Here is a 22,904-nt window from a genome sequence, read left to right as displayed (position 1 = left end):
AGAAATCCACTGATAACCTTATGGAGGCTGCCATACAAGTAACAAGATTCTTTTCCCTTGCTACTTTTGAGATTAACTCTTTCTTTGATTTTTTACAGTTTATTTATTTATTTATTTATTTATTTATTTATTTATGGCTGCGTTAGGTCTTCATTGCTGCACACGGGCTTTCTCTAGTTGTGGTGAGTGGGGGTTACTCTTTGTTGCAGTGCGCGGGCTTCTCATTGCGGTGGCTTCTCTTGTTGTGGAGCACAAGCTCTAGGCACATGGGCTTCAGCAGTTGTGGCATGTCAGCTCAATAGTTGTGGCTCTCAGGCTCTAGAGCGCAGGCTCAGTAGTTGTGGCACAGGGGCTTAGTTGCTCTGCGGCATGTGGGATCTTCCCGGAGCAGGTCTCGAACCCATGTCCCCTGCATTGACAGGTGGATTCTTAACCACTGCACCACCAGGGAAGTCCCTGACATGAATTTTAGATCTTTAACTATGACCCCACAAGTTCCTGAGTCTCTGTTCTTTCATTTTCAGTCTATTTTTCCTCTCTTGTTCAGATTGGGTAATTTCTATTGTTCTATATTAAAGTTATCAGATTGTTTCTCCCATCTCTTACAATATACTGTTGGGTTCATCCACTGAGTTTTTAAAAAATTTGGTTACTTTTCAGTTCTAAGCTATTCATTTGGTTCTTTATATCTTTTTTTGCTGAATTTTTTTCATTTGTTTCAAGTAATTCATTGTTGAAGTATTTTATTATGACTGCTTTAATATATTTTTCAAATAATTCTAACACCTCTTAACATCTGTTGATTATCTTTTTTCACTCAAGTTGAGATCTTCCTGGTTCTTGGGATGATGAGTGATTTGAATTGAAACCTGAATATTTTGGGTATTATTTTATGTGATTTTAAAAATCTGATTTAAACCTTCTGCCTTAAGTAAGTATTGAGCTTGAATATCTGGTTTTCTCTAACACTGCCAGCAGGGGAAGAGGGGAAACCCTGTCTCCAGGTGATGGTAGAATTCCAGGTTCTTTACTTGACTTCCACTAACCCTTGACCTAGGGAGAACCTTCTCATTAATTCTGGGTGTGGGTGAGAGTTTTGATTTCTGATGATGCCACCCTCATGGGTATGGGTAGAGTGTCTTGTTATTGCCCCTTATTTGGTATCCACCAACAGCAGGGCACGCGAGAGGTTGCCTCATTACTGCTGGGCTGTGGTGAATGTCTACACTAGGCCTCCTTTGACTCCACTCTATTGATGCTGGGTGAGGAGTAGTCCAGGTTGCCTGTGTGGTCTCCATGGACACCATTGAGAGGGAGAGGACGGAGACTCTTTATTACCTGGCAGGGATAAAATCTCTGGCTCTGCATTTACCTTTGCTGGTGTGGTCACAAGTTTTTTCTGTTGTGTTTTGCTCGAGTAGCCCAGTTATTACCTAAAATTTTCCTTCTTGCTAGCCTGTCCTTTTCCTTGTCCTTTGGCTAGAGAGATCAAGTTTTGTGGGTATGTATGTGTGTGTTGGTCCTATGACCACTGGAACTTTCAAGTTGCTGGCTTCTTCAGGTCACATTTGGGAATCTGGGGGCAGAGAGAACAACCTGGGAACCCATTATTGTGTTGTTCATTGGGTCCTACAGTATCTAGTTGATTTGCTTTCTCACCACCTCTCAGAATCTTCTTATTTTTGTGTTATACATCACATCTAGGAGTTTTAGTTGTATTTAGCAGAAGGAACAGGAAAAGTACATCTACTCTATCTTCCCAGAATGAGAACTCTATAACATACCCATTTCTATGGCATCTCACTTTTTACCTTGTAGTATTTTTTCTTATGGTTTGCTTTTCTAGTTCAACTACTCCTTCCTATGCTTATTGTTTACATGGTATATATTTTCCCAACCAATTTCTTTTAACATATATGTGTCTGTAAATTAAAGAGATTCTCTTCTTGATAGAATATAGTTGTGTTTTACATTTTATCCATTTATCCTTTTAATTGGTATGACCAGTACATTAATATTTAATATAATTATTAATATGTTTTTAATCAGTATTACCATTTTAAAAATTTATGTTCCTTCTTTTTGTTTTCTTCCACTGCTCCTCCGTTTGTATATTCTTTTGGATTATTGAGTATTTTTTAATGTATAACATTTTAATTTTTTAATTCACTTTTTATCTCTCTGCATTATTTTTCAGTAGTTCACTTAGGGATTAACTACACATCTTTAGCTTCTCACAATATATTTAGAGTTAATGTAGTATCATTTTATGTAAAATACAGCACCCTTGCAACTATAGAAGTCCATTTACTGACCCAATCCTTTTTACTATAGCTATCCTATGTATTCTATTCATATATTAGTCTCACAAGAAAATGTTATATAAGTTTTCCTCTGAACAATCATGTGTATTTTATTTTATAAATTTATTCATTTATGTATTTTTGGCTGCATTGGGTCTTTGTTGCTGTGTGCGGGCTTTCTCTAGTTGCAGTGAGCAGGGTCTACTCTTTGTTGTGGTGTGCAGGCTGCTTCTCGTTGTGGTGGATTCTCTTGTCGTGGAGCATGGGCTCTAGGCGCACGGGCTTCAGTAGTTGTGGCACGTGGGCTCAGTAGTTGTGGCTCGTGGGCTTAGTTGCTCCGCAGCATGTGGGATCTTCCTGGACCAGGGCTTGAACTTCTGTCCCCTGCACTAACAGGCAGATTCTTAACCACTGCGCCACCAGAGAAGCCCCTGTCATGTGTATTTTAAATAAACTAAGAGAAAGTCATTATTTATATTTACTTACATATTTATAATTTCAAATGCTCTTCATTCATTCCTGAAGTAATGCACTTCCTCTGATATAATTTCCCTTTAGTCTGAAGAATTTCTTTTGGCAATTCTTTTTTTTTTTTTTTTTTTGTGGTACGCGGGCTTCTCACTGTTGTGGTCTCTCCCGTTGTGGAGCACAAGCTCCGGACGCGCAGGCTCAGCGGCCATGGCTCATGGGCCCAGCCGCTCCGCGGCATGTGGGATCTTCCCAGACCGGGGCACGAACCCGTGTCCCCTGCATTGGCAGGCGGACTCTCAACCACTGTGCCACCAGGGAAGCCCGGCAATTCTTATAGTGCAGTTCTGCCATTGATAAATTCCCTTAATTTTAATTTATTTGAAAATGTCTTTGTTTTTCCTTCATTCTTAAAGAATATTTTTACTGGGTATGGAATTCTGTATTGGCAGATTTTTCTTTCAACACTTCCAAGATGTTGTGCAACTGTCTTCCTGCTTTCATTGTTTCTGATGGTGAGTGTATTGCTAGTTGAATTATTGTTCCCCTCTGTGTCATGTGTTCTTTTATTCTGTCTCCTTTAAAGATTTTTCTCTTCATCTTTACTTTTCAACAGTTTGACTAGGATGCACCTAGATATGGTTTTCTTCATATTTCTTGTTTGGGTGTGCTGAGCTTGTTGGATCTATAAATTGATGCCTTTCTTCAACTTTGCAAAGTTTTTGGCTATTATTCAATTTTTTTTGTCTGCCCAATTCTCTCTTCCTCTTCTTGTGGTATTTGGATTACCTATGCTAGACCTTTGGACATTGTGTAACAGGCTCCTAAAGCTCTATTCATTTTTTTACAACCATTTTTTTTTCTTTCTCTTCCTAAATTGCATGATTTCTACTGATATAGTTTCAAGTTTACAAACTCTTTTGCTGTTATCTCTACTTTACTATTGAGCCCATCTAGTGAGTTTTTAATTTTAGATTTTGAGTTTTTCATTTCTGAAATTTCCATTTTTATTTTTTGAAGTTGCTATTTCTCTAGTGATATTTTCTATCTTTTCATTCCTTGTGCATATATTTTCCCTTACCTCACTGAACATTGTTTTAATAACAGTTCTAATATCTTTGTTGATGTTGACAACATCTGAGTCATCTCAGGGTTGTCTTCTGTTGGTTCTATTTTCCCTTGAGTAAGGATAAACTTTCTTAGTTTATATATCGACTAATTTTGAATTTGATCCTAGAAATTGTAAGTATTATGTTGGAGAGATTCTGATTTCTGTTATATTCCTCTAAGAATTTTGATGGTTTTGTTTAGTATGCAATTAACTTGCAGACCATTTATCACTTATAATGATGGCAGTTCAAATGCAAATTTAGTTCCTTAAGCCTTATATGCAAGCTATGTTGAGTCTACCCTCTACATGCTTGGTTCAGGGGTCATCCAGAGCCTTGGGCAGTGCTTGTCCACAAAATTTAGGGGCTTCTCTTTTCTGGCTTATCCCCTCCATGACATGTCCTTTCACTTTCTGGCAGCTTTGGTGACCTGGTACCTCAGGCCAGAAAGACGGTGGGCTTTACATGAGAATTTTAATCACCCTGCATCGCACTGAGACTGTCACCCCTCAGCTCAAAACTAAGGAAATGCAGACTCACCTATGTCTGTCCCTTCCTTCAAGATGCAACTCCTCTCCAAAACTTTCCTGCTTTTGTTCACTTTTCAGAGCCTCAGATATTTAAAATGTGTCCAGAGTTTATACTTACCTGCTAAAGGGTTTGTTTCTAGGAGGCTGCTCCAGCATACCTGCAGTGGAAGCCAAAGCTTTGTTTAACTATTTCTTAAGATGTTCAAGAAGGTTCTCTGCAAAAAATTTGGTCACTACGTAAGATTAAGAAATGGTAACTTAACCTCTCAGATCCCTGTTTAATTATCTGAAACGTTAGCGATAATAACAGTAAATAACCATGCTGCCATTTAACTATCTACTCGTCAACAAATGTGTTGTCTTTTGTGCAAGTGCTTTAAATGCATTGTCTCATCAAGTTCTCACTGGATCATTATGTAGGCATGGCATACTGTTATAGAGGTGGAGTCATTAGCCCAGTTTATAGATGAGAGAAAGGGCTTCAAAGAGCTTGAGTATATTCCCCAGGCATGAATCCAACTTTTTCTGACTCCAGAACTTGAACTTTTAAGCTCTAATCAATGTGCCTGCTAGGACTATTTTTAGGAGTAGAAACTAGTGAAAAACATACAAAATAATCTGTGAATATAGAGCTGTAGTGATGATGTGCCATGGAAATACTTAGAAGGATGCAAATAGTTATCAGGAAAGCACTCAGGATTCCTAGAAGTAGCTATTTTTCTTTGCCATGGTTATGTGGAAGTGCTTTAGTCATGATGCTGAAAGTATGATTTTTAGACTTAAATTCTTGCTAATTGTTATGATGAGTTTAGAGATGGGCTTTTTGATTAGAAGTATTTTTACATATGTGGAGTTAGAGATTAAGAGAGCAGGGGAAGTGGGCGAAGAAAAGGCCCTTTATAGTGAGAGAATCAGAAGAAAAAGCACTAAGTTAAGCAGCAGTGTTTTTACACTGTGGTCAAAAGGCTCTGCCCACTTGTCTGACACTGGAGTAATATTAATAATAATAATAATAATAATAGTAAACACTAACTTTTATTAAGCATTTAGCATGCTCCAAGCATTGTGCTGAACTTTTATTTTTTAATTTATTTCTCACAGAATTCTATGAGGCAGGTAATACTCTGGTCCCTATATAACTGGTGGAATTATGGACTCTTTATTGAAGTTAAATATCTTGTCCAAGGTTACATAAATAGTACACATGGAGCTGGGATTTGAACTCAATGACGTGAATTTTGAATCATTCTCTTACCTCTCATGACTGTGCTTTTCTATCTGTAAAAGGAAGTTCTTGCCACTTCTAGACATATTCTATGAATTTATTTGTTCAACATTTTAGCTTTATTGGTATTGGGACAATTTTCAATGTGTCCAACACTCTTGGGTTGGATATCATCGAAGAGTCAGGAGAAAGGGAGCAGGAGAAAAGTTTCAGCGCTCTTCAGCAAGGGCTGCAAGGGGTCCTGCTTAAAGTCTGTATGACATCACAGTCTTGTTCAACAAACTCCAGACTGCTAGAACCTGTAGAAAATTGAAAAGGATTAAGTAGGGACAGATAAAATGAAGACTTTTAACAGATTTTAAGCTCACGGGATTTGTTATCTCAGATATAGTATAGCTTCTACTGACATAAAACTTTCTTGGGGCTTCCCTGGTGGCGCAGTGGTTGGGAGTCTGCCTGCTGATGCAGGGGACATGGGTTCGTGCCCCGGTCTGGGAGGATCCCACGTGCCGTGGAGCAGCTGGGCCCGTGAGCCATGGTCGCTGGGCCTGCGCGCCTGGAGCCTGTGCTCCGCAGCGGGAGAGGCCACAGAAGTGAGAGGCCCGCGTGCCGCAAAAACAAAAAAACAAAAAAACAAAAAAAAACTTTCTTAAAAAATTAAATTAGGTACATTTATTAATATCCTAATGGAAACAAGAGACACTCACTGTTCTGAAGGGTATTCTTAACCTTTTGTGGGTCCTCCTGCCCTCTGCCCTCCTTATTTTCAGAGTTCTGAGGAACATGGTCGAAGTCTGACCTGATACATTAGGGGATGTGACAAAAGATGTGCTTTCACTGCACAAGGGTATATAGGTATTTAGAGGCTCTTAACATACTATCAAAAATTTTAATTGTAATACAGACTACACTTATGTGAATAAAGAAACATATATGTAGGGCTTCCCTGGTGGCGCAGTGATTAAGAATCCACCTGCCAACACAGGGGACACGGGTTCGAGCCCTGGCCCGGAAAGATCCCACATGCCGCGGAGCAACTAAGCCCGCGAGCCACGGCTACTGAGCCTGCGCTCTAGAGCCAGCAAGCCACAACTACTGAAGCCCGCGCGCGGCCGGAGCCTATGCTCTGCAACAAGAGAAGCCACCACAATGAGAAGCCCACGCACTGCAACGAAGAGTAGCCCCCACTCGCTGCAACTAGAGAAAGCCCACGTGCAGCAACAAAGACCCAACACAGCCCAAAATAAATAAAATAAATTTTTAAAAAAGAAACATATATGTAGATTTGCAAAGAGGAGTAACTGGATTCTTTTTTCAGCAATACTTTGCAAATAATAGATCTTAAATATACAACACATGTTGGCAAAATAAATAACAGTTGTTTGCTGTTTCTTCAATGATCATACTGTAATGTCAATGGGAGATTGTCACCCTGAGTGTGAGAATTTCTAGCTACAAACTGTTGCATGTGTAACAAATAGGGATCTGCACAAAATAGATTTTAAAAACCACTAAATATACGTAAAGGAGTAGCCAACTAAATATTCCATGTATAATTTCTTCTCCTTTATTTTAAAGGGAATATTTATGGAACCCACATATCTGTTTATTTTTCTGGCTGCAGTGCACAGCTTGCAGGATCTTACTTCCCAGACCAGGGATCGAACCTAGGCCCTGGCAGTGAAAGCCCTGAGTCCTAACCACTAGACCGCCAGGGAATTCCCTCAAAACCACATATCTTGAACCTGTATTTTTTGGTACTGTTCTCATTTTTCATAAAATTCACTAGAGGTCATTCATGAAATATAAATTAAATTATATCATTATAGGTAATTTCAAATACGTAAAAGTATAATTCACAATAAGTTGTTTGTCAAACAATATATTTTAGCTTTATAAATATGACCATGGTTGGTATACTACATATCAATCTTCATTTGAAGTTTGCAAAGATAGCCCAACTGTTAAAAATCTATTAATGTGATATAACACATTAAGAAATTAAAGGAGGAAAAACTGATCATCTGATAGATGCTGAAAAAGCATTAAATAAAATTCAACATTGATTAGTGATTAAAAATTACTGTTAAGAAACTAGGCAGAAAAAGAACATTATTAACTTGATGAAAGGTAATTTTCAAAAAATAAACTTATTGGTGAAATTTTAAAAAGCATTTCTATTAAAGTGAAGAAAAGCGTAAGGAATCCCTCAATCTTTGTTTCTTTTTGCCTTTGTCCTGGAGGTTCTGCCAGATAAATAAGAGGAGAAAAAGGGTATCATCATTCATTTGGTGAGGGGGAAGGACCAAAGAAGGATTTCTAGAGAATGGAGGACCAGAAGACAGACACACTGTGGGTTTCACCTTCAAGCTGTGTCACAGGCTTTCTGGACACCTGCCCGCAGCTGCCTTCCCTTTAACTCTGTGCTTTCTCTTCTACTTCTTAAGCTCCTGTCCCTCCCCACACCAAATGTCCAACGCATCACCCAGCCAGAAGTCCTGCTTGTGGCTTTCTTCTCCTTTCAGCAGCTCAGGGAAAACTCCGAGGGCCAAGAACTGCCTCTTCCCGAGACACCGTCCCTCACTGTGGATCCTGAGCAGCTCAGCTCCATGCACCTGCAGACCTGGCCTCTTTCTCTCTTCCATCTCAGCAAGGACTTAGGATCAGAATTTGCTTCCTCTTTAAGCTTTATCTTTAGCTATTAAAAACAGATGAACTTGCAATTTATGCTTCCTTTACCCTACTTGGGATGTCACTTTTCGATATCTGGCATCTTTCCTGTGGATGATGGTAGGATGAAGTTCTCCAGTGATGGTATCTGCCTCTCAGACTCATCTGTGGAATGAGTTTAAGTGTTTTTCATCACTCTCTGGCTTGGGTCTCAATAATAGCACTGTCTTGAAGTATTGTTTTGGTCTTGGTTTCCCCCATAGTCCAAAAACATGGTGAACACACACATTCTCGACTTAGTCCACAAAATGCATATTGGGGCTTGGGATGTCTTTTCATTTGCTTCTATGTTTGGACAGATACACAAGGATTGATTATATCTTCTACAAACTTCACAATTTTCCTCTGACCTTTATTTATTCCTACATAGGAACCAAATGGATTAAATTTTTATTTTCTCCTTTGAAATTTATTCTCCTAAAGCTTGAGGAGTTTTAACCAGGAAAATACTTTAAGGCAAGTGGGATACTGAGTTAGCAAAGAAGACTAACGGAGAAGGTTTCTTTATTATTGGCAACTCAACACTGGTTATTTGACGTTTATAATGTGCATCCTGCCTGCTTCCAGAAAGATCTGAGATGGCATACAATAAAGCAGGCAGGCAGAAGGGAAAGCAGGCGAGCAGGGATTCTGTGTGGCAGTCTGGGACAGGCAAAGTCAGCTGCAGCAACTTAATGGCACCTTTGGCTTACAAAGTTTATACACTGAGTACTTGTCCTAGTACTTTGGGAAGGCCAGCCCAGTGATAGGCTAGCTAGATATCTATAGAAGAACAACTTTTTCCTCAGCCCAGAGTTCTCATATGTGTATTGCTGTATGTGCTTTGTATCCTGTCCTTCTTTTTAGTAAATATTTTGTCTCTCTAGCTATAGAAATTGTACCTACAGCAAGGCTGTTCACAAGGAACTGAGCTACTACAAGCAGTGGGATTCTCCTCGTGTGCTTTAGGGAAGGAAAGGACAGTTGGAGCATTAGTATTGTTGGTATGTCACGTTACTCTGTCCCTTGACAGTATTTCCCCATGGCTCCTAAAATCAGGGACCAATAATTCTACTGGTACCTGTTGCAGAAGGTCATCTTTTTGAATGCGTCCCTGAGCTCTGGGCTCCGGAAGGCATATATGAAGGGGTCAATGACGGCATTACACATTATCAACACACCGTTCACCTGGAAGAGGGACATGTAGCAGGCACAGTAGGGGTCAGCCGGGCAGAATGTCATCAAGAGGACATGAAGGACAAAGGGCGCCCAACAGAAAATGAAGACCCCGAGTAGAACAGTCAGTGTGACAGCCCCTCTCATGTTGGCTCTGGGAAGCGTGGAGGTCCTCCTGGCGTGGGAGCGGGCCAGCAGGAACATGTGCAGGTAGAGGCACAGGATGAAGGCCAGCATCAGCGGGAACAGTGCTGTGAAGGTGATCACCGTGGGGACGTGATGGGAAAAGGTCACGATGGTGATGCCACTGCCCGTGCAGCACGTCCAGATGACCATCAGGACGACAAGGGCACGGCGCGGGGTCACGATGCGGTGGTACCTCAGAGCGTGGAAGATTGTGATGTAGCGGTCAGCGGCGATCACAGACAGGCTGCAAATGGAGCCAAGGAGGGAGAGGATGAACAGGGAGTCCACCACGTCGTCTGCTGTGGTTTCAAAACTGCTTTGAGGCTCGAGGTAACCCATGTTTCTGAACATGATCAGGATGTTTTCCAAGATCTTGTACAGGCTGCCCAGCATATCGGAAATAGCCAAGCTGCAGATGAAAAAGTACATGGGCGACTGAAGATTCTTATTCTTGATCACAGTCAGAAGGACCACCAGATTCTCCAAAACCCCAACAATGGATATTGTGAAAAATATCTCTTCTGGCAAAACCACAGGAGGACAGTCTGAATTATTTCTTGCTGTACTGTTGATGCTTTCATACAGGTTGATAATGTGTTTCATCTCTCCTGCTCGTGGTTAAGACAGGGATGTTACTGGGACTTGACAGAAAACTTGATTGATTCTTCAGAATCTTTTCTTCTCTCTAGTTCTAGCTGAAGATCTGAGGTAAAAACCACACAGTCACCTAAAAAAGTGTATGTAGGAATATCAGTTGCAAAATAGATCACAAAATAAAAACAAGCCATGTTAGCTTTGAGGAAGCTCTATTGCCTCTGCAAAATATAATGGTGGAATATTTAAATAAAACAATTTACTGGACCCTCATCTTTTAAAAAATCTTTCCTAAATATATTTTTATTTTTAATTGAAGTATAGTTGATTTACAATGTTTTGTTAGTTTCAGGTGTACAGCAAAATGATTCATTTATATATATGTGTGTATATATATATTATTTTTCATATTCTTTTGTTTATTTTATATATAGTAACATATACCTGTTAATCCCAAACTCCTTTTATTCCTCCCCACTTTCCCCTTTGGTCACCGTAAGTTTCTTTTCTATGTCTGTGAGCCTGTTTCTGTTTTGTAAGTTCATTTATATCAGGTTTTTAGATTCCACATATAAATGATATCATATTTGTCTTCCTCTGTCTGACTTACTTCACTTTGTATGATAATCTCTAGTTCCATCCACATTGCTGCAAATGACATTATTTCATTCTTTTTTATGGCTGAGTAATATTCCATTGTATATATATACCACATCTTTTTTATCCATTCATCTGTTGATGGACACTTAGGTTGCTTCCATGTCTTGGCTATTATAAATAGTGCTACTATGAATATTGGGGTGCATGTATCTTTTTGAATGAGAACTTTCATCTTTTCCAGATATATGCGCAGGAGTGGGACTGCTGGATCATATGGCAACTCTATTTTTAGTTTTTTAAGGAACCTCCCTACTGTTCTCCATAGTGGCTGCACCAATTCCCACCAACAGTGTAGGAGGGTTCCCTTTCCTCCACACCCTCTCCAGCATTTATTATTTGTAGACTTTTTAATGATGGCCATTCTGACTGGTGTGAGGTGATACCTCATTGTACTTCTGGTTTGCATTTCTCTAATAATTAGTGACGATGAACACTTTTTCACGTGCCTGTTGGCCATCTGTATGTCTCCTTTGGAGAAATATCTATTTAGGCCTTCTGCCTATTTTTTGATTCAGTTGTTTGGGGGTTTTTTGCTATTTAGTTGTATGAACTGTTCATTTTTTTTGTTTTCTATTTTTTTTGCTTTGGCTGCGTTGGGTCTTCGTTGCTGCGCATGGGCTTTCTCTAGTTGTGGTGAGCAGGGGCTACTCTTCACTGTGGTGCACAGGCTTTTCATTGCAGTGGCTTCTCTTGTTACAGAGCACGGGCTCTAGGGCGCGAGGGCTTCAGTAGTTGTGGTGCATGGGCTTAGTTGCTCCGCGGCATGTGGGATCTTCCCAGACCAGGCTTAAACCTTTTGGCAGGCAGATTCTTAACCACTGCGCCACCAGGGAAGCCCTGTTCATATATTTTTGAAATTAAGCCCTTGTTGGTCATATTGTTTGCAAGTATTTTCTCCCATTCTCTAGGTTGTCTTTTCATTCATTTATGGTTTCCTTTGTTGTGCAAAAGCTTGTAAGTTTAATTAGGTCCCATTTGTTTATATATTTATTTATTTATTTTTTTTGGTACGCGGGCCTCTTACTGTTGTGGCCTCTCCCGCTGCGGAGCACAGGCTCCGGACGCGCAGGCTCCGCGGCATGTGGGATCTTCCCGGACCGGGGCACGAACTCGTGTCCCTTGCATCAGCAGGCGGGCTCCCAACCACTGCGCCACCAGGGAAGCCCCCATTTGTTTATTTTTGCTTTTATTTCTTTTGCCTTAGGAGACTGACCTAAGAAAGCACTGCTACAATTTATGTCAGACAATATTTTGCCTATGTTCTCTTCTAGGAGTTTTATAGTGTCATGTCTTATATTTAAGTCTTTAAGCCTTTTTGAGTTTATTTTAGTGTATGGTGTGAAGGTGTGTTCTAACTTCATTGATTTACATGCCGCTGTCCAGCTTTTCCAACACCACTTGCTAAAGAGACTGTCTTGTCTCCACTGTTTTCTTGCCTCCTTTGTCAAAGATTAATTGACTGTAGGTGTGTGGGTTTCTTTCTAGGCTCTCTATTCTGTTCCATGGATTCATATATCTGTTTTTGTGCCAATACCACATTTTTGATTACTGTAGCTTTATAGTGTTGTCTGAAGTCTGGGAGCGTTATGCCTTAAGCTTTGTTCCTTTTCCTCAGGATTGCTTTGGCAATTCTGGGTCTTTTGGGGTTCCATATAAATTTTAGGAATATTTCTCTAGTTCAGTGGAAAATGTCATGGGTAATTTGATAGGGATTTCATTAAATCTGTAGATTGCTTTGGGTAGTATGGCCATTTTAACAATACTAATTCTTCCAATTCAGGAGCATGGGATATCTTTCTATTTCTTTGAATTATCTTTAGTTTCCTTTATCAATGTTTTATAGTTCTCAGCTTATAAGTCTTTCACCTCTTTGGTCAGGTTTAGTCCTAGGTATTTTATTTTATTTTATTTTACTTTGGAGACATATTTAAAAGGGATTTTTTAAAGTTTCTCTTTCTGATATTTCATTGTTAGTGTAAAGAAATGCAACAGATTTCTGTTTGTTAATCTTGTATCCTGCTACCTTGCTGAATTCACTTATCAGTTCTAATAGTTTTTGTGGGGAGTATTTAAGGTTTTCTTTACAGAGTGTCATGTCATCTGCATATAATGACAATTTTACCTCTTCCCTTCCAATTTGGATATTTTTAATTTCCTTTTCTTGTCTAATTGTTGTGGCTAGGATTTCCAATACTATGTTGAATAGGAGTGGTGAGAGTGGGCATCTTTGTCTTGTTCCATAATTTGGTGGGAAGGCTTTCAGCTTTTCACCATTGAGTATTATGTTGGCTGTGGGTTTGTCATAAATAGCTTTTATTATATTGAGGTATGTACCCTCTGTACCCACTTTGGCAAGAGTTTTTCTCATGAATGGATGTTGAATTTTATCAAGTGCATTTTCTGCATCTATTGAGATGATCATGTGGTTTTTGTCTTTTGTTGATGTGGTCTATCACATTAATTGATTTGTGTGTGTTGAGCCATCCTTGTGACCCTTGGGATGAATCCAACTTGATTGTGGTGTATGATCCTTTTTATGTGTTGTTGGATTTGGTTTGCTAATATTTTGTTGAAGATTTTTGCATCTGTATTCATCAAAGATATTGGCTTGTAATTTTCTTTTTTGGCAGTCTCTTTGTCTGATTTTGGTATCAGGGTGATGGTGGCTTCATAGAATGACTTTGGGAGGGTGCCCTCCTCTTCAGTCTTTTGGAAGAGTTTGACAAGGATCAGTATAAGTCCTTCTTTGTTTGTTTGGTAGGCTTCCCCAGTGAAGCCATCTGGTTCTGGACTTTTGTTTACAGGGAGTTTTTTGTTTTTAATTACAGATTTTATTTCACTTCTAGTTATTGGTCTGTTCAAATTATCTATTTCTTGATTCAGTTTTGGTGGGCTGTATGTTTCTAGAAACTTGTCCATTTCTTCTAGGTTGTCCAATTTGTTGGCATATAACTCTTCACAGTATTCTTTTTTGGTTTTTTGTATTTCTGCCATATTTGTTGTTATTTCTCCTCTTTCATTTGTTATCTTGTTTATATGGGTCCACTCTTTTCTTCTTGGTGAGCCTGGCCAGAGGCTTGTCAATTTTGTTCATCTTTTCAAAAAACCACCTCTTGGTTTTATTGATCTTTTCTGTTTTTTTAATCTCTGTTTTATTTATTTCCTCTCCAATATTTATTATTTCATTTCTTCTGCTGACTTTGGGTTTTGTTTGTTCTTCTTTTTCTAATTCTTTTAGGTGGTCATTTAAGTTGTTTATTTTAGATTTTTATTGTTTTTTGAGGAAGGCCTGTATTGCTATGAGCTTCCCTCTTAGGACGGCTTTTGCGGCATCCCATAGATTTGGTATGGTTGTGTTTCCATTATCATTTGTCTCAAGGTATTTCTTTATTTCCTCTTTGATTTCATCACTGACCCATTAGTTTTTTGGTAGCATGTTGTTTAGTCTCCATGTCATTTTTTCCCCTCATTTCTCTTTCTATGTTTGATTTCTAGTTTCATGCTGTTGTGGTCAGAAAAGATGCTTGAAACAATTTCTAGCCTCTTAAATTTGTTGAGGCTTTTTTGTGTCCTAGTATGTCATCTCTCCTAGAGAATGTTCCATGTGGACTTGAAAAGAATGTGTATTATGGTTGTTTTTTGTTTTTGTTTTTGTTTTTTGGATGTAGTGTCCTGAAGATGTCAATTAAGTCTAACTGTTCTATTGTATTCTTTAGGATCTCTGTTGCCTTACTGATTTTCTGACTGGAAGATCTGTCCATTGATGTCAGTGGGGTGTTAAAGTCTCCTACTATTATTGTATTCCCATCAGTTCCTCCCTTTGTCTGTTAGTATTTTATGTATTTAAGTGCTTCTATATTGGGTGCATATATGTTAATGAGTGTAATATCCTCTTCTTGTATTGATCCTTTTATTATTATATAGTTGGACCCTCATCTTAACTGCTCTGTGAAAACATATTTAGTGGAATTTTCAGTCTAGAGATAAAGAGTATCCTGTGTCTCTCCCCTTTCCCTCCTTATCTTTCTCCTGAATCCAATTGCATATAAAGTGGGTTAGAACAAGTAAAGAAGTAAAGATTCAGAACAGGAAAGCACATGGTCACCCTTCCTCAACTTGGAGGTGGTGGCAGGTTCCATGAATTGACAGGATGTTTAGGTCCTTTCTTTCCACTGCTTGTCTTTCTGGGTCACTGCCTGACCCTACAGCTTATGGAAAAGGCAAAGATGTTGATGTACTATTCCCATAGTTGATGGTGCAATATGTGTTTTCACTTATGTTTCAAAGGGAGAACTCACAGATTTCAGTTCCATATTTTAGGGTAAAAATGTATTTGATTTGGTAATACTGCTTATAAATTTGTTTTCTAATTTGGTGGAGCCATAGACTACTATGGATGCTCAAATACTATTAAGAAACTACCCCAGGGCTTCTCTGGTGGCACAGTGGTTAAGAATCCACCTGCCAAGGCAGGGGACATGGGTTGGAGCCCTGGTCCGGGCAGATCCCACATGTCACGGAGCAACTAAACCCGTGCACCACAACTACTGAAGCCCGCGTGCCATGCTCTGCAATAAGAGAAGCCACTAAAATGAGAAGCCCGCACACTGCAACAAAGACCAAATGCAGCCAAAAATAAAAATAAATAAAATAAATTTATATAAAAAAAAAGAAACTACCCCAGTTTAACATTCAATATAAGAGGTAAAGTTAAATTATTCTTCATAATAGGAGAATATAATGGGTGTCTTAAAAGTTTTGGCTATTTCTTTAAAAAAAGGAATGTGGGGCTTCCCTGGTGGTGCAGTGGTTGAGAGTCCACCTGCCGATGCAGGGGACACGGGTTCATGCCCTGGTCCGGGAAGATCCCACATGCCGCGGAGCAGCTGGGCCCGTGAGCCATGGCTGCTGAGCCTGCGCGTCCGGAGCCTGTGCTCCGCAACGGGAGAGGCCACAACAGTGAGAGGCCCACGTACCACAAAAAAAAAAAAAAAAAAAAGGAATGTGTTTGGTAAACATTAAAAGCAAAACAACTTTAACTATTTATAAGATCTTTAGTAGAAAATGAAAACAATCCAGTTTGTGCTCTTTATCACCTAACAAAATATTATAACTTCATTTTTCAGATTCTATGGGAAAAAAGTACCAAATGGGTGATTCTTTTCCAAATTAATACTGGAACTCTTACATTCCTTGAGACAGCAACCATCTTTAATTTTTCCACTTGTCTCTGAAAATGCCTTTTAGACCACTGAGGTCTGGACTTCAGTGAGCGCTGAATCATGGCTTCCATGCCACTGCCAGGGATGGTGGTGCTCCCCAGAGTGCTTTCAGTCGGTGAAAACAATTGCTAAAATGATGGCCAAACAAAGCATTTTAGAAAATGACACCAAAAATTATTATCCCGCAATAAAGAGAGAATCAGTGTATTCTTAAATCAGCAGGTGTTTTGGTTTTGATTGTGTTTTTTCTTTTTCTTTTTGCTTCCTGCTGATTCTGGCCTTGCTATGAGTGTGAGGTTGTCAACTGATTAGCTCTTGTGCACACCCCCAAGGAGGTCACACTCAATGTGGAGCTTGATGGTGGCCAAGTCTTGGTTTGTAGAGTGATCGTTTACATTTCAGTCCTTCTTATACTATTTTTCACTTCCGGGATTAATTCCTTGTCTGAAGACCAAACTCTTTGATCTTGAGCGTCAGTAACCAGGGTCTAGAAGGCTCCATCTCTGTCTATGGTGTTGCCTTGGGAGTCATTGAGGGGGAAGGGGCATGATGGAGGAGGACCAGAATCTGACCCAGCAACAACTTTTGTTCACTCATTTGGCTTGAGGGGTAGGTTTTGGGCACAAAGCAGAGAATTGGGAGCAACAATAATCACATAAGGACCACAGGGAAAAGCAAAACTGACTTACAGTTTTGGGCTGGGTCTCGAGGAACACGAGTCACCAGAGTTAATGGCGTCATGGGGCAAATGAATGTGGCTCCAACAACTGTTATGCGGCATAACTGGGCCGATGTTGTTTGCAAAAGCAAAGGGAGCACGGGCAACTGTAAAATGAGATTTTTATACTGATTATTGTCTTTGACCAGAAAATGTAAAAAATCTAATTTTCATATTTTTGCAGGGCTCTAAGAGAAAGGAGAAGGCTTTATTATTTGTTAAATTCCTGTTATGTGCCAACCGGTACAATGCCACATGTTGTGCATGGCATATTATTTTAATCCTCTTGTAAACAGTACAAGGTAGTCTTATTTTCTCCAATTTGCATCTGAGGAATTGAGGCAGAAAGGCCAAGATACTGGCCTGAAGTTCCATAAGCTATAAAGGGCAGAGGTGGAATTTAAATCAAGGTCTGTTTGGCTCCAGAGATGAGTATCTGCTAAAAGAAATCACTTAATCTTAGTGCTTCTATAAATATTTATCGGATAAGGAATTTTTATTGGCTTTAGTAGAAATGAAAATAAAATAACTTAAAAACCTTAAACCTGTACATATAACCAAGTCGGGATTGTTTTTCCAATTCTCTCTCAAAGATTATTAAAGAAATTCAGAGAAGAGCAAGGCCCCGCAATCCCCTCCTGTAGTTGAGAAGGGAGAGTGATGGCGCAAGGCCTTGAGTAGAAGGGCTGCAGGCATCCTGGAGATGGCAGTTTGGGGGGCTCCCCTGAACCTTTCTGAAGACAAGTCAGCAACGCTGTGCCCGTGTTCTCTGTGCTCCTGGGGGTTGTTGTATGGCTCTTCGGGAGAACAGCTGGGAAGGAGGGTAACATGGCTTATTTTTCTGTTGAGTGGATAAGTGGTTTTTGTTATAGGGCTTCCAGGCTTTTCCAGCTGATGGAGTTTTAGAACCTAGGCTTCAGAGAGAGCCAGTGAAGAACTGAGGTCTGGGTTCCCAGGAAAGGTTTTTCCCAGAAACTTTTCAAACCCCCTCCTCTTGGGTTTTTAGGGAGGCTTCATTATACAGGCACAGTTGATTGAATCACTGGCCATTGGTGATTGACTCAACCTCCAGCCCCTCAGGGGTGGAGTTGGGTTCCCTGGCAACCAGTCCCCATCCTTAGGTTACCAGCTTTCTAAAAGTCACCTTATTAACATAATAGAAGACAACTTGATTGTTCTCCCCACTTAGAGAATTCCAGCTGTCTTGTGAGCTCTGTGCCAGAAAAGAGGAGGAAGACCAAATGCATGTCTCTTATTATAAATTGCAATGCTACAGGGCTGCTGTCTGCATCCCAGGTCTGTGCTGCCCTCTCTCCCTGTTTTCACTAGATGCATGTAACATGTTTATTTCATTTTTGAATAGGTACTGCAGTCATATATATTTATATACGTATAGTTGTGTATGTGTAGATACGCATAAATAGCAAAAAGTCTCCCTCCCAACCCTCTATCCTGTGTGCCATTACCACTCCTCAAAGAGGTGATCAATCTTCTGGAGTTTCTTTATGCCTATAAAAGAAAATAGGAGTAGGTGCATCTTCTCCCAGGTATTAGTTAGGGTGAAGGGGAGAGGCAGCAAGAGCAATAGGGGAGCCTTCAGGCTGTAAGGCAGGTCTGACTCCTGGGGGCAAATAAGAGGAAGAAAGGGGGAGTCTCAGACCGCAGCACAGATCTGGGAAGTTTTGACCTGGCCAGTGGGGAGTCCTTGAGCCAGCTGCCAATTAGAGGAATCCTAGTTCCAACAGAAATAGACTGTGCCCAGTCATGGACTGGGGGGAGCCTGGAGGAAATAGGACCTCAGCAGGAACATGGTGGGATCCAGACACATAGCGCTGGGCACCAGTCAGCCCTACATCCCACAGCAGATCTGAGAGGCCCATTTCCATGGCCAGCATGATCCCCTGCCCATTGTGTTCAACAGTCAGTGTATTGTACATAGTGTTTTGTAACTTGTTTCATCTTGGAGACTTTCCACAAAGTAGATGGATCACTTTCTCATTCTTTCTCCTCCTCCTCCTTCTTCCTTTTTTAAAAAACCACTACATGGTATTCCATTGGGTGGATATGTCCTGAGTTATTTAATCTGTGTATATTGATAGTCACTTGGGTTGTTTCAGACATTTTGCTGTATAAAGAATGCTGTAATGAGTAGTCATGTAAGTATATAATTTCTCATGTGCATAATGAGTCGGATAGGTTCACAGAAAAGGAATTGTTGAGTGAAAGTGTATATGCATCACTGGTCTTCATAGATATTGTCAAACTGCCTTCCAGAGGGGTTGTGTCAATTTACATCCTCACCAGCAGAGCACTTTCCCCCCATAGCCTCCTCAATACAGGGTTATCAAACTTTTCGATCATTGCCAACAAAACACCTGGTAGGTTTTGGTCTACATACTTGCCATGCATGTTGTTACCTCCCTCTGTGTTACTCTGATATCCCATCTCTGGCAGACTCTCCACCGTTCTTGTGCTCTCAGGGCATTTGAACCTTTCTGATCTTACTTCCTACTTCTGTCTCAGTGCCCACAAACACACCAGACCCATCCTCCCTCGACATGTGGCTGAAAGAGCCACCCAGCATTTCCTGTTTGGGTACAAACTGTCCATATAACTGATTTCTATTTCTTGGTCTTAAATTCAAAAACAGAAGAAAAAGAGTGGAAAAAATGAGTAGTGAAATAAGTTAAAGATGATCCAGTAAAAAAAGAAAAGATGAAAAATAGGGGGGAGGGGGAAGGGTAAGCTGGGACAAAGTGAGAGAGTGGCATGGACATATATACACTACCAAATGTAAAATAGATAGCTAGTGGGAAGCAGCCACATAGCATGGGGAGATCAGCTCGGTGCTTTGTGACCACCTAGAAGGGTGGGATAGGGAGGGGGGGAGGGAGGGAGACACAAGAGGGAAGAGATATGGGGATATGTATATATGTATAACTGATTCACTTTGCTATAAATCAGAAACTAACACACCATTGTAAAGCAATTATACTCCAATAAAGATGTTAAATTAAAAAAAAAAAAGAAAGAAAGAAAAATAGGAAACAACAGTAAAATCTTAAAAACCAACATGCAGGGACAAGTTAGGTTTTACATAAATTTACAGTAGCTGAATGGTAGACTTTGTCTTGAATGGACCAGTTTACCTTAGTGTCGGGTTGTAAGGGGTCAGTGTCCTCTGGCATGTTCTAAGTATTTTGAATATTACTCTGATTGCATGTTAAGATGAAGCCCGCTGAAATGTTGGAAGCCACTCTTCCGAAAGGGAAGAGTTATTTGAATTTTCACCAGAGCTTAGTGGCTCTGGCTGAAACTTAAACCATGGAGGGTGAAGCATAGGAATGGGGCAGGATGGAGGATGTGGGTTGGTCTGGGAGCTTCCTGCTTCCCCTCGAGCAGACTCCCCAACCTCCCTGCTGCCCAGCACCCAACTCCACTCAGCACTGGCACTACTGGCAGGAGTCTGTGTGATGGTTGGAATGTGTGTAACCTATCAGCTGTCTTGCCAAGGCACTTCCCCACTCTCCCCAAGGAGCTGAGCACCTGCCAGTCCACACCTTCAATCCCAGGTGTTTGACTTGAATAGGGCAGAACACTTTGAATGACTTCTTATAAAAGTAATTGAACAAGTGAACAAATTGAAAAGATTCTGCTTGTTGTGAGGGACTTTGTAAGTGATGGGAATCTTCAGTCTGTGTGGTGGTTACCCCTTTCCCCGGTACCTTTCTACTTCAGTGACTGTGCCTTTTATCTTCATTTGCATTGTATAATGTAATTGGAGAAAAATCAATACTCAATTAATTAGTTGTGTGTATAAAACTCAAAATCTCCTATTTTGTTAGTAACTCAATTGAGTTTTCCCTGGCCAGCGAGACAACACATTTATATCAAACTCCAAAGTACATAAAAATGGTAAGGACAGCCAAGTGACAGTTGAGACTAGGTGAGATTACTGTTACCTTAAAGGGGAGGAGGGGGAAGCAAAAGCTATGATAATTAATATAAAGCCCCCTTTTTTTCAACTGATGGGAAAGACAAGCAAAAAAAATCTCTTAGTGAAAACATTCTCAGCAGCATACCTGACAAGATTAGGTGTCTCCAAGGCCCTTCTGCTTCAGCAACTCAATTCTGCTGCTCATTGTAAATATTGATAGGGCTCTAAGGTAAAGTTAGCAAATCAAGGAGCTTCAACATGGAAGTTCTCTACGCTTCAGGTGATTCTAAGGGAAGAAAAGGCACACTGGGAAAGAATCACTTCTCTGACTTTTAGTAACAGTCCTAGCATTCTTCAGATTCCTCACTACCCCACACACCGCAGTGTAACGTGCATCACTTTGGGCCATCTGTCAATCATATAAATAAATTAATTCCAGAAGGTTGCAAAGAATTAAACCAAGTAATAAATCAGGCTAAGCCTTCACAAACCACTCCACAGCAACGAACAGTCTTCGTGTCTAAAAAGCATCAACTCAGTGTCAGTGGAAAGGCTGAATCACTGAAGGGGAGGGGCTGAGTTTGTAAGATATTTAGATCTGCCACCTTGTTTAACTATATTCCAGAGAAATGGTGCACTTTTCTGGCAGGAGAGCTAGGTATGTTCATAAGAATACAGTTGAAGACACTCACCAGAGAAATAATAATCGAAATCAAGAAAAAGCATCAAAGAAATAGATATCCTTAAGCCTTGTCATATTCAGCTCCCCCATATGCACATGGGGACAAGACTACTTAATTCAGAGCTCTTGCGTTACGTTTGGGTTATATATGACACTGCATGTAAATTACCCAGCCCAGGGCTTCCCTGGTGGTGCAGTGGTTGAGAGTCTGCCTGCTGATGCAGGGGACACGGGTTCGTGCCCCGGTCCAGGAGGATCCCACATGCCGTGGAGCGGCTGGGCCCGTGAGCCATGGCCACTGAGCCTGCGCGTCCGGAGCCTGTGCTCCGCAACGGGAGAGGCCACAACAGTGAGAGGCCCGCGTACCGCAAAAAAAAAAAAAAAATTACCCAGCCCAGAACCAGGCATGCAGTGTGGGCTCCATAAAGGAGTTCTCATTGTCTACAGAATAAAATCCCATTTTTAAAGCACTTGGCATTTACGGCTGTCTACAATCTGTCCCAGGCTAACATTTTCTTGCCACGTTTCCCAGTATTCTATGTAGAACCCACCTTCCAGCCCAGTTTTCTTATCAGCTCCAGGAAGGTTAGCTCATTTTTGCTTTGACATTTTTACTACTGTCTTCCCTCTAGAATTCCGCAATCTCTCCTCTAAATCCTATTTTTGTTTTAGCCCCAAGTCAAGACCAAACGTCTAGAGTGTCTCTGCCAACCACTCAACCCAGGTGGCCTTTCTGCTCTCACGTCCTGAAGCGTGTTTTGTTCTTGCCTTGCATTTGTCATGTGGCACCCTGTGCCTGTTTGAAAGGTCAGCTTCCAGTGTTTGTGTTGTGCCTCCTGAGCAGCAGGTAACCCCCTGGGTCGGGGGCTGGTAGGTTCTCCCTCCTCCTCTCTGATCCACTTCAGTAACTCACTGAAGTGCCCAGTAACTATTTTTGATGTGTTAGAATGTGAACATCATCAATTGAATAATCAACAGTTTGTGTTTCTAGAAAGATATGTTTGGGGGAGATATATAAAATGTGCAAGAAACAGAGTTAGTGGTTTTATTTTTTCATTGGCAGACCAAATTTCAGTTAGAATTTTGTGGGAAAATGAGTGCTTCTGCTAGAGATTAATTTTTTGGTTTCCTCTTATTTGAAGTAGCGCCTGTAAAATGAACAGCCTCACTCTCCTCTTAGAAAGGGTGAGGGACCAGCTTCCTTAGAGTCCAGGAAAACAGCTTTATCTGCAGGAGCACGTGCAGGGCCAAAGTTCTTGTGGGCAGTAAAAGCAGAAAATAATGAGACTTTTTGTGCAGGAGAGAAAGGAAGAGGGTTTTTAGAAGGAAAGGGGCAAGTGACTAGCCTTTGTCAGTAGAAAGGAGTTGAAATCAGATGTCTTACT

At 40.5% G+C, this 22,904-nt stretch overlaps 1 protein-coding gene across 1 annotated transcript; it reads right to left on the bottom strand.

Moving 5' to 3' along the window:
- Positions 1-9,415: 9,415 nt before the first annotated feature.
- MC2R (melanocortin 2 receptor) lies at positions 9,416-10,309 on the bottom strand (the record flags this gene model as incomplete). The annotated part of the gene is made up of 1 exon (XM_082640557.1): positions 9,416-10,309. The coding sequence occupies one exon, from the start codon at positions 10,307-10,309 to the stop codon at positions 9,416-9,418; it is 894 nt and encodes a 297-aa protein (XP_082496683.1).
- Positions 10,310-22,904: the final 12,595 nt, after the last annotated feature.

This window comes from Mesoplodon mirus (genome assembly GCF_964341445.2).
Source record: "Mesoplodon mirus genome assembly, chromosome: 13".
Taxonomy (NCBI): domain Eukaryota; kingdom Metazoa; phylum Chordata; class Mammalia; order Artiodactyla; family Ziphiidae; genus Mesoplodon; species Mesoplodon mirus.
The sequence above is the reverse complement of the archived record's forward strand: the minus strand, read 5'-3'. Positions and strand labels throughout refer to the sequence as shown.